The 18,146-nt window shown below is 40.4% G+C and overlaps 1 protein-coding gene across 4 annotated transcripts in view; it reads left to right on the top strand.

Moving 5' to 3' along the window:
• LOC126161723 (fatty-acid amide hydrolase 2-A) overlaps nt 1-18,146 on the top strand; it is a 223,739-nt gene that overhangs the window by 156,618 nt on the left and 48,975 nt on the right. For 3 of the 4 annotated variants that reach the window (XM_049917759.1, XM_049917760.1, XM_049917761.1), the window contains one exon: nt 3,520-6,411. In XM_049917759.1, coding sequence (XP_049773716.1) covers nt 3,520-3,618 — 99 coding nt within the window. In that variant the 3' untranslated portion in view covers nt 3,619-6,411. Of the gene's footprint in view, nt 1-3,519; nt 6,412-18,146 lie in introns of those variants that run through there. The other variant, XR_007534948.1, reaches the window with a different exon arrangement.

Genomic DNA, 18,146 nt, shown 5'->3' with positions numbered 1-18,146 from the left:
CACATGTTGCCTGGCATAACTAGAGGTTACTTGTCCTGCTGCTTCTGAGAGGAGAGAAGGTGCAACATGCTGCACAGATTGATTTAATCTGTTATTAGTAGCAATTTTGGAGTGGGCATGAAATTTAGCCTTTTAGTGTCATTAATGACACTCGATAAAATGCTCTTCAAAGACGGTTAATCATTCCCAAGTTTACATGCCAGCTACATTCTCTGGGATTGTTGGGAATTGGTTCAGAATGTGGCGTTGGCACAAGCAGAACAGATGCAGATGAAAATGTCTGCACATCAGAAAGCAAAATCTGATTCCCTCTGCAAAAAGCCAAGATAAGATGCAGGGGGTCATACTGTAATTTATTTCACTGACAAACATCTGGACGAGAACGCAGTGATGCTCCTTGCAACCAATAGCAGATTACATCACTCAATGGAGCATATTGCAGCTTCTCTGCTACCAGAAGCAATTCAAGAGGTTCACTGTGAAGTCAAATAGTGTTCTGACAGAATAGATACTCAGGTTTTAAGATTGGATGGGTATTACAATTAAAATCAAGAGCTTCTGAGAAAGAGGTTGAGACTTGAGTCCAAGGAAGAAAAGCCAAAAATTGCTTATATACCTTATGCCAGCCAAATATCGGAATGATCAGTAGACTCCTTCAGAAACATAACACCATTGTATTTTGCACCCTTCAACTAAGATAAAAAGTCCTCTATATTATGTTATAGATGATCTAGTTTTTCTGAAAGCTGGATGTTTATCACATTCAGTGCATATGTGGCATGTTTTATATGGCGCAGACTAATAGAGCAGTCAAAGAGAGATACAAGGAACATCAGTGACACACCCAACTAAAACAACCAAGCAAATCAGTTGTAACGGAGCACTACCTCAAATATTATGATGAAATGAAATGCAGTGAGACCAGTCCCATGGTGCAAATACCAAGATTCTGGGATGGCATTGTTAAGAGGTCCATAGAAATAAAGATGTTAGAAAAATATAATAAACAAGGATGGAGATTCTTTTCAAACAAGGGTTGGGGTTTGCCACTTGATTTGGTATTTGAAATGTTGATGAGATCTTAAGATCTCACTGGACATGACATCCACCAGAGCTGTACAACACTGACAGATTTTACATTTCATGGAATATCAGTGCATGTTCTCAAAAACAGAAGTGCTTCAAAGGGCATAGTGGGCACTGCGAATTGACCTTGGCTATAAACAGCAGGGCGAGCCCAACAATATTTCAGTCCAGTTGGTGTCGAGACAGCAAATACACAAAACAGAAAAACTTGCAGCACCTGAAGAAGACGGCTGTGTTGGTCATCGAAATATTATGCACAAAACTGGAACTATTGAGGTCCATTCAAATAAAACCTGGTCAGTTCGTCTACCTTTGCCTTACACCTAAGGTGGCACCACGTAACTGTAGGTATGGTTGCGCCATCTATTGGTAGAGAGACTGACATGTGTGCACCATTTGATGTTGCATAGCGCCATTGTGGTTTCACGCCGAAGAGAAGGTGGTCACACAAGTTATCGTCCACTAGCAAACATGCAGGCCACTAGAGAATGGGCAACCTCCAACAATCCTCAGTGTTATCACGCCACTTTACAGAACCTTAGATGAGCCATGGAGTCGAAACACCGTTGCATGTTGTCCAATAGCGTTATCCTCCTGCATGATAATGCCCACTCGCACATGGTCAATGCGGCGAAGACGACATTGAAGCAGTTTTGGTGGGAAATGCTGGAATATCCACTGTACAGTCCCGACCTTTCAATGTGTCACTTCCATGTGTTTGGACCTCTAAAACAAACTAGTCGCAGACATCGATTCGCAACAGACGACAAAGTGTGTGACTGGGTCCAGGCTTGGATCCGGCAACAGCCTGCTAGCTTCTTCAAGTATGAAATCGATCAGCTAGTGTCACAGTGGGATAAATGTGCCAAAAGTTATGTGACTATTTTTGAGTATGTGTACTGTGTACGACTACATTTTTGAGCTAATAAAATCGTTGCCGTTACTTTACACTAGTGACCAGGTTTCATTTGAATGCCACTTGTACAACAGCTTGACAGGACACATGGAAGCACACCATTACTTGTAATTGTGTTTGCTTCTCCTTTATCAGTTGCACCTCTCCCCACATATTTTTCATTCTTTGTCCTTTTATTAGGTTGGTACTGAGTTTGTAGCATTTTTCCATAAGTTTAATAAACACAACAGATACACATAACAGAGTCTTTAGTCAATAATAATATATTATCTTTCAACACTGTAAGAAAAAATAGATTACTACTCACCATAAAGAAGACACGTCAGGTTGCAGACAGGCACAATTAAGACACTCACAATTAAGACACTCACTTAGAGCTTTCAGATACAGCCTTCATTTTAGTCTGCAACTTGAAGTGTCTTCTTTACGGTAAGTAGCAGTCTCTTTTCCTACATTGATGATATTCCTGTGTGGAGTTTCCATTGTTTGATTTATTCTCTTTCACTATTTACAACACTTTGCCATTTCTGGGGCAACTTTTCGATTTCGCAACTGTAGAAATCACATGGTTCCGAGGTGAAGAATCTGTCGAGCCATGTTCGGAGCACATTTTCATCCAGCGAGGATATTCCTTTAAGGTTGTTCGATAGAAATTGGAAAATGTGAAAAGCTGAGGGCGTGAGATCAGTTGAATAAGGTGGGTGCGGAATGTTGTCTCAACCCAACTCTTGTATAATGTTTTTTATCAGTCTAGCAGAATGCAGGCAGACATTATTTTGGAGTAACATCACTTCATGCAGTCTTCCTGGTTATAATTATTGGATTGTGTATGCAAGATGTCTCAGTTGTTTACAGTAAATGACAGAGCAGTGATGGTTACACCCCGGGGAAGCAATTCGTAGAACACCACAGTGTTGCCATTCCACCAGATGCATAACATTATCTTTTGTGGATGTACTCAGGAGAGATGTTGTTCAACCATTCCTTTCTTTTTCTTATGTTAGCATAAAGACACCATTTCTTGTCACCAGTAACGATACAGGATATGAATGAATGGTTGTGAAACCATCAGTTACAGCATTTACACTGGATACGTTTCTAGTCCTTTCTGTAACACAATTTACAAGTACTACCACCTTTTACTTAACTTTTATTAGAATAAAACATTCTCTGTACATTTACAGTGCATTCTTAACAACACAAGGCATCAGCAGACTTTCTATTAAAACCTATCCTTCATACTTAATACTCTGTGCAAATGGAAAATTTAGGAAGTTATTAATTTTTCGTGTTGTATTTCTTGTTTAATCAATTATTTATAACTGTAATACCTTCTTTTCTATGTATTCAAAATATGCTTGCTTTCTTTTTCTACCAATATTAGAAAATGCTTTTGTATATTACATCGGATGAAGGAAAATAATTGTTTTGTAGCCTAATGCTATTAAATATTTAACTTTAATGTTTTTTTGTGTTCACATGGAACTACTTTAACGTTTATCTAATTGTTTAATTAGGTAATTGGTGGAATGAATCAAGATCACCTGACAATAGCTGTTGCAAATGAGTTGGAAAAGGCATTTGGTGGCTGGGTTCCACCATCAATTGCTGTGTAAGGACTTATCAAATTGTTCATTCGTTGGTGGTTGGTAATACGCATTACATAATTTAATGTGAGTGGAATATTTGTGGTACTTTTTAATGGCTGAATTTTTAAGCTTTAAAATAATATATATATTTGTAGTCTGTATGGTTGATATGCTGCATGTACTTGAGGAACTGCGTCCCATGCTCGTGCTCGTGCTCGTGCTCACTGCTGTCACAGCCCTTTTTGTGGACTATCAGCTGCACGTGAATCATCTTGTGCAGGAGTTTTTCAACAAGGTCTTCCCTTGGATGCGGTTTCAGCAAGGGCTTGCTCAGCCTCATAGAGCACAATCCATTCCATCATTCATATGCACAGACACCAAAATTCTTAGTCATTGTGGGGCTCCATTTCGCCTCCACTTCACCAAGGTGCCTCGTACAGAAATTGAACTGTTGGAAAAGTGGGTGGATATCCTGTGTAGGATCAGTGTACTCTAGGGGCAGGTCCACGAGTGCGTGTGTGCTCCGCCTTCACCATCAGTACTTTAAAGTAGTATATGCATAGACTTGTTTCCTTCGAAGGCAGCTCTATGAAGTGCTGTGCATTCACAGTGGCTTTGCTTAGATATAATCAAAATAAATCATGAAATTGTGTGTATCTAGTGATTTATTCTGGTGTGAAATTGAATAACCCAGATTTTGAATGTCTTATTTGTTTGTAAACAAAATTACCATTATTTGTGTGTGCAAAGCAGTTGCCACAACCAATTTGTAACCAAATGTATTGTTTGGTGTGTCATTTTTCATGTGGTCCTATATTATTGTTTGCCTGGTTACATTCCTACAGTATCCATACATAATTTTTAAGTGTATCTCTTATGGTTTATTTTTTCTTTGTTTCATTTCCATATTGTCCTTGGAATATCTCTGTGTCGTCTTGTTATTTTCATGTGGTCTGATCATCTCACAACTGTGTTTCTGAGCAATATTTGGCTCAGACCATTGGTTAGTGTGGTTTACAGATTTTTCATGACAGTTCCCTTTGTTATCACATTGTGCTCGTTACCCAGATTTTAAATCTGTACAAAGGAGTTTAATAGCTGTTAAATGCGACTATAATAGGTTATTCTTGGACTGACTGGTGAATGTCAATCTATTTTATCTGTGTTTATTCCTTCTGTTCTCTTGAGTTCTTAATCATGTCCCCCCTCCCTCTCCAGCTAGTTCATTTTGTTACTTTTCTTAACTTCTATTTTTTAAACAGTGGCATCATCTTGGTGAATTACATTCCATACAATGCCACATGACCAATGTTGTTCCTGATTCCTGCCATAGAATATTTCTTCAAATCCTTTAGATTTATTTTGACTCTCTCATTGTGGTCTCAAGTGCTGTTGATGCTCTGTTTGTCATGAACAACCGCGTTGCCTCCAGATCATATTACAGTGTTATCTCTTATAAACTTCATAGGCCTTTAAGTGGCAGTATTATGTCAGATATTGACTTGTGTTACGTAAGTTCCTTCTGCTTGCCTCTCAGCTTCTTGCTAAGTTGCTCCTTTGTTTGATTTTGCATTGCCCTGTACTTGTCTGTTGTTGAACCAGTAATCCAATTTTCCTTTAATTAATGCCGCTTCCTCAGTCTGGTAAAAGGTGTATCATTGTCAGCATTGCAGATGCTACTTCTGATTTCTCCTCTCATTCTTCATTTCTTTTAAATTACTATCTACCTGCAAACCTGGCACTGTGTAAATTTTTTCCTCTTCTTGTGTTGTACAGTTTTCTGTACTGGTTATGTATTGCCATAAGTTACTTAAGTGCCAAAGGTATGCACAAAAAAGTTTTACGGTTAGACTGATCTGTTATTTGTGTGCCAGTTTATGGTATATTTACATGCTATGTACTTCCTGAAGTCTGAGAGAGTACGTTCTAGTTCATATTACCCAAAGATCAAGTTTGTTCCTAAATTTGAGTTCATATTTGGGTTCATGCTGTTATCATCTGCAACTGACTTGTGAAATTTGGAGTTAGTTTATATGTGGTCATAGAGAGTATTTGTAGCAGATGCAGGAAACGTTTAAAATCTAGCTTTTGTTAGAAAAATATCACAATTTTGTCTTCTGTGTTCTTTTAAAATTTAAGATTTTTTTTACATCCATTTGCCACTAGCTATAAATGTAAGCATTAGTTCCCTAACATTTAGCATTGCACTGGTAAGAGTCCTTAGCTAGGAAGTCTCATTTCTGTTGGTGGAAATGGACAACCCTCACAAACAATCTTAAGTTCAAACAAGATCCTGATGCTGATCATTCTTGAAGAGCATTCAGTTAGGTTCTAAATTAAAGCTTTAAAAAAATGCTTTTTAATTCACTCTAGTTAAGAAAAGGTAGTGTAAATGTTAAAGGCTCAAGTATTTCAGTAACAGGTGAGAAGAATTATGGCTCAAGCATGTCCTTCATCACAAAATATGAAACTGGAAAAAAGTTTGCAATTTTTTGTGATGATGTCTCAACTTGTTTGTTAATTCCTAATGTGCTATTTAAAGAAGATTGAACATGCCAATTACCATAAGCACTATGTCCTTTCCAGTTAAGAAATTCAAAGAATTGGGCAGTGATGCTTTTTATGCCAGTGTTGAAGTGTTTGTTTGAAAGATACAGTTATAATTATAACTGTAAGACTCACATAATGAATTTGATTCACATACTTTTTTCCTTTTGTGATGCCATATGGAATGATTTTTATGATACTTTGATTCTGTGATGAGATCTGATTAAAGAGAATGCCACAACTCTGCCCTTAGAAATGACACAAAAGTTTTTTTTATTTTTTGAAAGCCTATGACAACTGTTTGTATTTAAGATTTCATGACACTTTTCAGTCCTGTGGCACTGCAACATTGTATACCTTAAGGGGAAAGATATCTGGAAAACTGTACAATTTCGATTATGATTCACTAGTTGACAACTTATGTGAAATGAGTCGAAGGTCTTTAGTTCTTTGCTCTATTTCTTTCAGCCAAAATTAGACCTTAACATCTGTCTCCCCCTTTTGCATTTTACAATGCTGTTTGTTTCCACGTTCATTTGAAATGAGAAGTAATGGGATATGATTGTAACTCTGCAAGTTCACAGTGAACTTGTATTGTTGTCGAATATGATGAACATGTTATTTTGAAAAACATAAAATTAGGTGCAATGAGGATCTTAATATTAGATAAATGTATGTTATTTATACCATGTCAAATGAAATGAATGTTGTGCTTAAGTGACAGTGCACACCCTCCATGTTGTTTTTAAGTCACCCAGAAACTGTAATTATTGTTCTAGAACTGTCATTAAAAATACTGTTGGACTTATTCTGAAGAGTTTGCAGTATTTTTGTGCAGGACAATAAGAAGAGAGAGATATTTTTGTAACACTTATCTTAGCAAACTTATCTGCCTATCTGCTTGTGAGTCAAAGTGTAAACTAGGGAAGGCAAACTTTCTGATCTCCATAGCTTTCTGTTGTTTGGGTAGTGATGCATTGTTGAAACACATGGAAGGGAAAAATAGTTTTTCCCATCATCCATATATTCTATTACCATCTTATGACTGAGATGCAGGTAATATACTTGCCATGCAAGACTTATATTGTAGGTAGAGAAAAAGACATGAAGGAAGCACTGCAGTTCTTTTGAATGCATAAATGTGAATGACAAACGGCGTGCGCTTGTGTGTGTGTGTGTGTGTGTGTGTGTGTGTGTGTTTTTTTATAATCATCTTGTGAAAAAAATGATACTGCCTAAAAATGCAAGGGACCACAGCAACATCACTTTCAATCATAGCAGATTTGGTTTTTCTTGTGTACCAAATTTCTGTAAATGCGTGTAAATGAATAATTCATTGTATACAAGATATTTAACGGACAGAGGCTTACAGAAGTTTTAGCACAGATGTAATGATGGAAAGCACTCTTTCCTTAAGCACTTAATGCTGTAACATATTGTTAATGTTATCTTGTTATTTATATGTGTTTGAATAACTGCATTTGCAATACTTCGTAAATAAGCAGTATTTTGTGTGTTGTATTTGTTATACTCTGCTGCATGTCTTCCTAGCAATTACTATAAAAATTATATTTTTGCCAGAAAAAACTGTGAATACTTAAGAAAGTATCCGCTACAAATGTATTTTTTTATTCATGCCTCAATATTAACAATATATTTTATATGCATTATGTGTCATTAATTACTTGAAACCCTTCCATTCATGCTGGAGAAATGAGATGTAGCAGTTGTTTGTAAAATGTTTCTATTTTCATATTTGGAAAATAAGTTTTATCTTCTGTCATATTATTGTTGCGGCATATAAAGGTAAGTCCTTCAAGAATTCTTTCGGCCATAGGATTAAGTATCATAAAATAACCATTTAGCACATAAGTTATATGAGAATGGTAGGGTGCTGTTAAGTACAGGATGATCAGTGTTAGTTACACATACAGACACACTAGTCAGAATAGATTATGGGCTTTAGCTGGTTTGCATTGTTTCTTGGGTAACATTTAAACTGCACTGCAATGAAAATGCGGAATGGATAAAGAACTGTTCAGCATATCAAATTTGGTGAGAAACTACTTGTCTGATGATGTGCAGAAGAGTTATCATTTGAGAAGAAAATAATGCCCCTGTTGTTCTTTGATACTAAATTTTTAATTTCAATATCAGATTGTTTAAGAAAGACATCGTGTAGAGATGATCGTGGGGAGCTGTGGATGGACGTAAATCAACTCTCTCTCTCTCTCTCTCTCTCTCTCTCTCTCTCCTCCCAACTCCTCCCCCCCCCCCCCCCCCCCCCCCAAATGTTGAGTATCAGATGACTTGTATTTCCAATAAGTTTTTACTGTTTTTCTTTAGTGTGAAACCCAGCTTGGATCTGTTCATTAAGATAAGTTCCACACTGCCGCGTGTTGAAGAAAATATGAGTGTACGGAATGTCAGACCAACTGGGTTCATTTAGTAAGCACAAAAGCTTGACAGAAATGATCAACCAACTCCAATGGCAGATGCTGCAAGAGTGTCATTCTGCATCATGGTGTGGTTTACAAGAGCGTACATTCCTTGAAGGGTCAACAAATATGTTGCTTTCTCCTACATTCTCTTGCAAAATACCATGAAGATAAAATTAGAGATTTGAGCCCACTTGAGCTTACCAGTAATTGTTCTGTCCTTGAACCATTTGCGATTCGATCACTGCAAGGTGGCTTATGGAGAATAGATGTAGATGACCACTGTGACTAGTTAATTGCTGCTGGATATGTGGCTGTTTTATGTAATAATTTCTTTTGGATTCAGCCAAATATTTTTTTTTAATGCAAAGATGTTTGTGCCATCCTCGTACATGCTTTCACCTCACTGTTGAGGTACAGAGTTAGGCATCAGTCAGAAGAAGAGTGGCTGGAAGTAACAGACAATAAGCTGAGTCTGGTAAAGTCAACTTGACCACGGCTTACCTCCTTCCAGTCAAGCAGATGGGATGAGGCCCTTCTCACATGTCTTGGTATAGGACACAGCCCTATGGTACTTGGTTTCTTGCGCAGAGGTCCTTTCGATATGTGGAGCTTGTGGCATATGGATCATGGTGTGCTACAATTTAGTAGAATCTATTTTATATATTTAGACCAGAGGGCAGCAGCTCCTTTGCCAACAGATTTGCACTTTGTTTTAACTTTCAATCAGATGTGTGTGGTACTACTTTAAACATTTTGTGAAATGTCTGACTTGTTCCCTAAAATTTTAGGAAGTACTTTTTAATGTGTTGTCAGGGTGACTGGCTCATTAGACTGCTCCAATTCAACATGTTCTGTAATTTTTTTCTCTTCTTATACATATTGTTTGTTACCCATCTCCCTATAGCCCATACCTATTTTTCTTAGAATTTCAAACATCTTGTACTATTTTCCATTTTGAAATGCTTGTTCTACGGTGACAAATACTTTGAGTGTGTCTTGATTTTTTTCAATTCCTGCTTCCATGATCAAGTGCAGTGTCAAAACTGCCTCTCTAGCACCTTTACCTTTCCGAACATCAGACTGCTTGACGCCTAACAGATGCTCACTTTCTTTTCCTTTAGTTATGTATAATATCCTTCTCAGCAAGTAGAAGGCATGAGCTGTTATGGATAATATTTTTCCAAAGTCTGATGATACATCTCTAATTTCACAGATTCCATAGACCAACTTCAATATTTGTTTGCATGCCACTACTGCCAAAGATTATAGAAATTCTGTAGGAATGTTATCTATGTCTTCAGCTTTTGTTTTATCACAAGTTTTTCAAAGCTCTGTCAAAGTCTGGCTGTAATAGTGGTTCTTCTGTGTTTTCCATATTCCCTGGATATACAAAAGAGCATAAAAATCATAATACCACCTGTCTGGCCCTGGAGAATATCCTACTAGGCTCCTGAATGGAAAGAAGTCATTCTACTAAGGCTGAGAATAGTATACTGCCCTCTTAACACATCACTGGCTGTCCTGATGAGAGACCCATAGTTAATAATGATTGTGTTGTACCAGTCTCACTGCACAATATTTTAATGAACTGCATTTTATATAGATTTGATAGGGCACCTTCATAAGCTCTCTCTCTCTCTCTCTCTCTCTCTCTCTCTCTCTCTCTCTCTCTCTCTCTCTCTTTCGCTCACCCCCTCCCTCTCCATTCTCTTCATCTTTTATAGTTATAGTCAGAAGCAAAGAAGTGGAAGTTGGAGAGGTGGAATAAATTGAATAAAACTACTAAATGTAATCAGCCCTGTGTAGTCACTTCAAACTACCTTCAGCAACTTACAGTTTTTATATCAGTTTCACTGGTTTGTTAAGAATTGTATCAACAAGTAAAAGAAACATTATTGCATCTGCAGAAAAAGAAACACACAGTATAGAAACTTTTACTTGTCATGAGGTTAGACGGGTTTATGCTGAATCCATGAGGGATGTTCAAAAGAAAATATACAAAACAACACTGTGGGTATAGTTGAAGTTATTATTCAGAATTAATCATCAGAAACCTGAGAACAACTATCCCACTGTTTCACGAGCTGAAGGATTTCTCATTTCTAGAATTCTTGTGGCTGTGACAGAAGCCAGTCCTCCACTGCATCCTTCAGTTTTCCATCTGAGTTGAAGCAATTCCCTTTGAGACATTCTTTTAACAGACCAAACACATGGAACTCACAGGGCTATATACGAGGGCAGTTCAATAAGTAATGCAACACATTTTTTTTCTCGGCCAATTTTGGTTGAAAAAACCGGAAATTTCTTGTGGAATATTTTCAAACATTCCCGCTTCGTCTCGTATAGTTTCATTGACTTCCGACAGATGGCAGTGCTGTACGGAGCTGTTAAAATGGCGTCTGTAATGGATGTGCGTTGCAAACAACGGGCAGTGATCGAGTTTCTTTTGGCGGAAAACCAGGGCATCTCAGATATTCATAGGCGCTTGCAGAATGTCTACGGTGATCTGGCAGTGGACAAAAGCACGGTGAGTCGTTGGGCAAAGCGTGTGTCATCATCGCCACAAGGTCAAGCAAGACTGTCTGATGTCCCGCGTGCGGGCCGGCCGTGCACAGCTGTGACTCCTGCAGTGGCGGAGCGTGCGAACACACTCGTTCGAGATGATCGACGGATCACCATCAAACAACTCAGTGCTCAACTTGACATCTCTGTTGGTAGTGCTGTCACAACTGTTCACAAAAATTTGAACGAACTTCTCCTTCTTCATGACAACGCAAGACCTCACACAAGTCGTCGCACCCGAGAGGAGCTCACAAAACTTCAGTGGACTGTTCTTCCTCATGCACCCTACAGCCCCGATCTCGCACCGTCGGATTCCCATATGTTTGGCCCAATGAAGTACGCAATCCGTGGGAGGCACTACGCGGATGATGAAGTTATTGATGCAGTACGACGTTGGCTCCGACATCGACCAGTGGAATGGTACCATGCAGGCATACAGGCCTTCATTTCAAGGTGGCGTAAGGCCGTAGCATTGAATGGAGATTAGTTGAAAAATAGTGTTGTGTAGCTAAAAGATTGGGGAATAACCTGGTATATTTCAATGCTGAATAAAACAACCCCTGTTTCAGAAAAAAATGTGTTGCATTACTTATTGAACTGCCCTCGTATTAGGGCTGTAGGGTGGATACTGAAGTTGCTCCCACTTGAACTTGACCATTACACTTTGTGTGACATTGTAGATGTAGTAGAGCAGAATCACTCCCTCCATCAGCAGCCCATGCTGTTTGCTCTTGATGGACTTGGATAGACTAAGGAGTGTCTCACATTACATGTCACTGTTAATGGTTTTTCTACACTTGAGGAACTGATGGTTAATGGACCTCAGAGTCGAAAAAGACAGTGAGTATCATCCCGCCTGCTGAGGGCATAGCTTTCAATTTTTTATGGGGAGTTGATGACATAAGCTTCCATTAAGTACAAGTCTCACTACATTATACTAAAGTGGCATATGCAAATTTCATCTGGTTTCATTGTTCTGTCGTTTTGCACCTCTTCATTCGAACACCCCTTATGTAACTAAGAAAAGTTAGTTTAAAAGCTTTGAAACTGACCAGATCTGAATGCTCATGTGGAGTTAACTTTCTGTTGTAGTCTCCCGTCCAAAGACTGGTTTGATGCAGCTTTCCACAGTAGTCTATCCTGTGCAGGTGTCTTTATTCCTGCATGGCTAGTACAATCTACATTGATTTCAACCTGCTTACTGCAGTCGTGCCTTGATCTTCGTCTACAGTTTGTACCATCCAGACTCCCATCCATTACTAAAGTGACAATTTCTTGACTCCTCAAGATGTGTGCATCCTTTCTTTTAGTAAAGTTGTGCCATAGAAACAGAAAAATCAGCTTTAAGTGCTTTTATTAATTTCTCATGGAATACTGTTAGTTTTTATTGCTAATCACCATTACAATTTTCTATTGCTTCTGGGTGCTTTTAGATGTTCACCATGCTTGGACTTCGTTTTTATTTGTATGACAATGTTTTAGACTCTAATTTTTGGCACTTTTTCTGATGGTGCTCAGTTACATATTTCAGTGACTGCTTAGAGTTTCGTAATTGGCTGCCACAGACTGCCACCAGAAGAAATATGGAACATGAAAAGCAAATTAAAGCAAAAAAATGAATATCAACTATTTTTGGTTGAAACAGAAGGAGTAATCTCAACTAGAACCACAACAGGAACAGTGCTGAAAAACTTCAGAACCAAAAAAGAATGTGTTGAGTTTTATTCAGTTCATTATGCTACAGGCATTGACTTTATACAAGAATAAGTACACCAAATCATTTATGACATTTTTAGAGCATGGCTAATGTATATCGTCTGATTGAAAGAATCTAGACACCATTTAGTAGGCTTTAATACAATGGCTTGAACTGAGCTGGTGCCACTTCCAGTGAGGTATCTGAATGTCTGTGGAGGAATGGCAGTTGATTCTTGCTCAAGACCAGAAACCAGAGAAGTTACTGATGTTGGACTCAAGGGTATGGAGCAAAGTCAACATCCTAACTCATTCTGAAGGTGTTCCATAGGCCAGTCCATTTCAGGAATATTGTTTTCCACAGACTCAAAAATGCTACTTTATGACAGAGTGCATTGTCATGATGATACAGTCAGTCATCACCTCTGAACTGTACAGTATGCAGTAAACAATGCTGTAAAATATGTTCATATCCTTCCACATTTAGACCTTCCTTAAGCTCAATAAGGTGACGACACATTCTAACCATGAAAAACACCGCGATACTATGACAACACATTCTCCATACTTTACTATTGGCACTACACATGGAGAATGTTACCATTCTCCAGGCATTTACCAAACCCAAACCTTTCCATCCAATTGCTGCCTGGTCCAGCGTGACTCAGCACTCCAAATCATTTGTTTCCAGTCGTCCACTGTCCAGTGTCAATGCTCTTTACGTCACCTCAAGCTTCACTTAGCACTGACTACAGAAATGTGTGGCTTCTCAGCCATTGGACCCCATTCTTTTTAACTCCTTATGCACAACCAGAGTACTAGATGGACTGCTGGATGACAATCCCTATCCATCAATACACGAGGTCTGCCTGGTCTTGATTTAGCTGTGGTTGTTCCTTCACATTTCCGCTTCACAGTCACACGACCAATAGTCTACTTGGGTAGCTTTAGCTTTAGAAGGGTTGAGATGTCCCTGATGGCTTTGTCACTCCTGTGACATCCAATCGCTAGTCCACTTTTGAAGCCACAGAGCTCTTCTGACTGCACCATTCTGCTGTTACTCTTTCTGTACCTACAACACAATGTGTGTGTGTGTGTGTGTGTGTGTGTGTGTGTGTGTGTGTGTGTGTGTGTGTTGAGTTGCGGTTGAGGTTGTGTGAATTTATGTGTGTTTTCTATTTTGAAAGAAGCACCTTGCTTGAAACCTCAATATTTTAGAGGTCTTTTTCATTGTGCCTGTTTGTACTGTTTCCTCTATGTGGTGAGTAGTAATCTATCCTGTCCGTACTGTTGTTATTCCAAACAGGACTTTTCATTGTTTGAATAACTACTTTAGTATTTTCAAACAATGGAACATACCAATATTATGAAAAGGAAAGTTGCCACTTGCGCGGAGATGCTGGATAGGCACAACAAAAAGACTGTCACAAATACAGCTTTCGGCCTGTATGGCCTTCATCAAAAATAGCCCCCCCCCCCCCCCCCCACACACACACACGACCACTGTCTCCGGCTGCTGAGGACAGACAGTAGGACTGTAGGATCATTCTGCACATTTTCGCAAGTGCCAGTTTCTAAACTTTCTCAGTAGTGTTTCACAAAAAGAATGTCATCTTCCCCCCACCCCCCCTCCCCACAGGGATACTAATTTGAGTTCATGGGGTGTTTCTGTAATACTTGCATGTTGATCAAACCTACTGGTAACAAATCTAACAGTGCACCTTTGTATTGGTTCATTGTCTTCCTTTAACCCAATCAAGTGGTATTCTTTATTGATTAACTATGCTGTCTTAGAACACACTCAATGAACCGAAGTTAACCAATTGCTGTCCCTACAACCAACCTTAAATACTTGTCCCATTTTGCATTGTTTTGCAACATAACCCTAAATATTTAGGAGTCATGATTGTGTCAAGTAGCACATGACTAATACCATATTCAAACACTACAGAACTGTTCTTCCACATTTAAAGCAAAGTGCCATTCATGACACCAAATAGAAATGCTGTCTGTCATCTTATATCGTACTATAATCACCCATTGATGATGTTTTCCCATACACTACAGCATCTTCAGCAAACAGTTACAGATTGCTGCTCACTCTGTCAGATTGGCTATATGTATATGCAAAACGAGAGCAGTCTTATCACACTTGCCGGAGCACTCCTGACAATCGAAGAATTCTCATCATCCAGGAGAATATACTGGGTTCCAGTATTTAAAAAGTAAAACTTCCTGGTAATTCATTCTGTTTACTTAAAAATTCTTGGAGTCACTCTTGTATCTGAGAACCCATTCCATATGGTTGGACCTTCTTTTATAGTCTGCACTGTGTAAAATGTTTTCTGGAAAACGAGGAATATGGAATCTGCTTGTTTTTCTTCATCCATGGTTTACATGATATTGTGCTGCTAGACAAGGGCAAGTTTTCACACATTAGCTACTTTCTAAATCTGTGCTGATTGGTGGACAGAAGCTTTTCTGTCACAAGGAAATATTTTGTATTTGAATTTAGAATATGCTCAAGGATTTTCCATCAAACCGATGGTTGATAGTCTGTAATTTTGAGGGTCCTTTCTCCTAATTGTTTATATGTATATGAGTCACCTATGTTGCGATTAAAAGGAGTCTTGCATGTTTTGGCCTTTATGTGATGGTCCACTGTAGGATTTGACCTCCATTTCTCAAAATTTTCCCGAAGAGCGAGCCAATTGGGAAAGGGCGCTTTACGTGGTGCATAGTGTCCGTCATGCACTCAGACCTTTGGCACCCTTTGTCGATGTGGATCTGCACTTCCACTCTTGGGTGCGTTTTCCGCCATCCTCTGTGCAGTATTACTTTCTGCGCTGTTGACGATAATGGACTTCTTAGTTCCTTTGTGCCTGATATCCAGTATGGTAGCCAGTCCATTGTGGTGGGACCACCATGTACCCTGTTGGTTGTAGCCCCCTGACCACACATGGATCGCTCTGCTGATGCCTGCACCGTTAACTCCCCACATATGCCAAAGAGTAGATGCCCATCACCCTGGGGCATCAGGAGTCCCGGCAAAGGCCATCTTGCCAGATGGCCTTTGCTGCAGCTGGGTGGCGCCTGTGGGGAGGGCCCCTGGTTGGAGTAGGTGGCATCTCTTGCTTGTGGTCAAACACCAGAAGTCTCTAAGCAGTTAGGTGTAACTTCAATGCAAAGAAAAATGACCCCAAATCGGTCCCTCATACCCCCCCCCCCCCCTCCCTCCCACTTGCCACATCATGGGAGGAACACCAGGCTAAGGATGGCAGCTTATTCACCCCAATATCTCATATGTACGAATCTGTTTTTTGTGGAGCATTTAGAGGACAAGTTGTCCAAAGTGCGGTCAGGATCGGTTTTGATCAAAACAGTATCCTCTGCTCAGTCACAGGCACTACTCACCTGTGACAAGCTGGGGGATGTTTCTGTTTCCATCACACCCCATAAGAGCTTAAATATGGTGTAGGGTATCATATTTCACAGGGACCTTCTTTTGCAGTCTGACAATGAGCTGCGTGCCACTTTAGAATGGCGAGGTGTCCATTTTGTCCCAGCGCATCCACCGGAGTCTGAGGGATAATGAAGTTGACACCGGTGCCTTCATCTTGGCCTTCAAGGGTGACACATTACCTGAGAACGTCAAAGTGATGGTCTACTGCTATGATGTAAAGCCACATATCCCCCCCCCCTCCCTCCCTGATGTGGTGCTTTAAGTGCTGGAAGTTCGACCACATGTCTTCCCACTGTACTTCCAGTGTCACCTGTCGGGATTGTGGACGTCCTTCACATCCCAATACTCCATGTTCCCTGCCTCCCATCTGTGTCAACTGCGGAGAGCACCATTTGCTTGCTCGCCAGACTGCAGGATTCTCCAGAAAGAAAGAAAAATAATGGAATACAAGACCCGGGACCGACTGACCTACACTGAGGCTAAGAGAAAATATGAGAGGCTACATCCTGTGCATATGACAACAACCTACGCCGCCGCTACGACAACAGTTCTACCATCTTCTGTTCTGCCACATACAGTTGGTTCTCAGAGCTGTCAAGACTCCACCTGCCCCCTTGATGATGGGGGGAGCACTTCCCTCCTTGTTGCTCCTGCATAACCTACTCCAGGAGCGTCACCCCCCCCCCCCCCCCTCCCAACCATTTGGAATGTCAGTCCCCACATCTCGGCCGTAAGTCTTTTTCGGCTCCTCTCGCCAAGAAGGGATCCCTTGGGTCACTCCCTTTCCAGATTCCTACCAGTGGCAAAGCTGACACCCGCCAGTGGCTGAAGCAACCACAGGTAGCTGGTCGTAGGACTTCATAGTCCTCCCCAGTCCCTGAGACTGAATCAGTGAAGCCCTCCCAGCCAGACAAACCTAAGGAGCAGTGAGAGAAACCTAAAAAGAAAAGGCCCCCAAGAACAAAGGCACTGCAGTGGCACCCACACCACCACTACGTACAAGCTCTGTACCTGAGGATGAGGTGGAGATTCTGGCGTCCAGGACCGAGATCTCACTGGGCCCTCAGAAGCAATGACTGTTGGCCGCACAGATACTCATCTGGTGACAGCAGGTGACCTTGAGACATAGACTGCCTCATTGAGTGTTTCATGCCTTCCCAGTCTCATGATCACGTAATCCTCCAGTGGAATTGCAACGGTTTTTGCCACCACTTGGCTGAGCTACGGCAATTGTTAAGCTGTACACCTGCTTTCTGCATTGCCCTTCAGGAAACCTGGTTCCTGGCAAGGCGGACCCCTGCCCTCTGCGGCTATAAGGGATATTAGCTATAAGGTATATTACAGGAACCGTAGCAACTATAATACAGTGTCAGGTGGAATTTGCGTCTGTGTCCTGAACTCAGTATGTAGTGAACCTGTGCCCCTTCAAAGCCCTTTTGAAGCTGTGACTGTCAGGATAAGGAAGACACAGGAAATAATTGTCTGCAATGTATATCTTCCTCCAGATGGTGCAGTAACCCTGAACGTTTCGGCTGCACTGACTGATCAACTCCTACTTTTGGGAGCTTTTAACACACATAACCCTTTGTTGGGTGGTGCCATGCTTACTGGCCGAGGTAGGGAGGTCAGAAATTTACTGTCACAACTCGACCTCTGCCTCTTAAATATAGGTACCCTCGTTCTTTATGGTGCCTCTGGTGAAAGACAGTACTTTGGTGGTGGCTGAAGCAATTAAAGAGCGTCAGCGGGCTCTACAGCAACTTAAGCGGCACCCTTCCCTAAAGCACTTAATACCCTTTAAGCGGCTCTGTGCCCGCATTCTCCAGCTTATAAACTGATGGAAACAG

Source organism: Schistocerca cancellata, chromosome 2 (genome assembly GCF_023864275.1).
Source record: "Schistocerca cancellata isolate TAMUIC-IGC-003103 chromosome 2, iqSchCanc2.1, whole genome shotgun sequence".
Lineage (NCBI taxonomy): Eukaryota > Metazoa > Arthropoda > Insecta > Orthoptera > Acrididae > Schistocerca > Schistocerca cancellata.
Note: the sequence above shows the minus strand (reverse complement) of the source record. Positions and strands in the feature narration are given on the sequence as shown.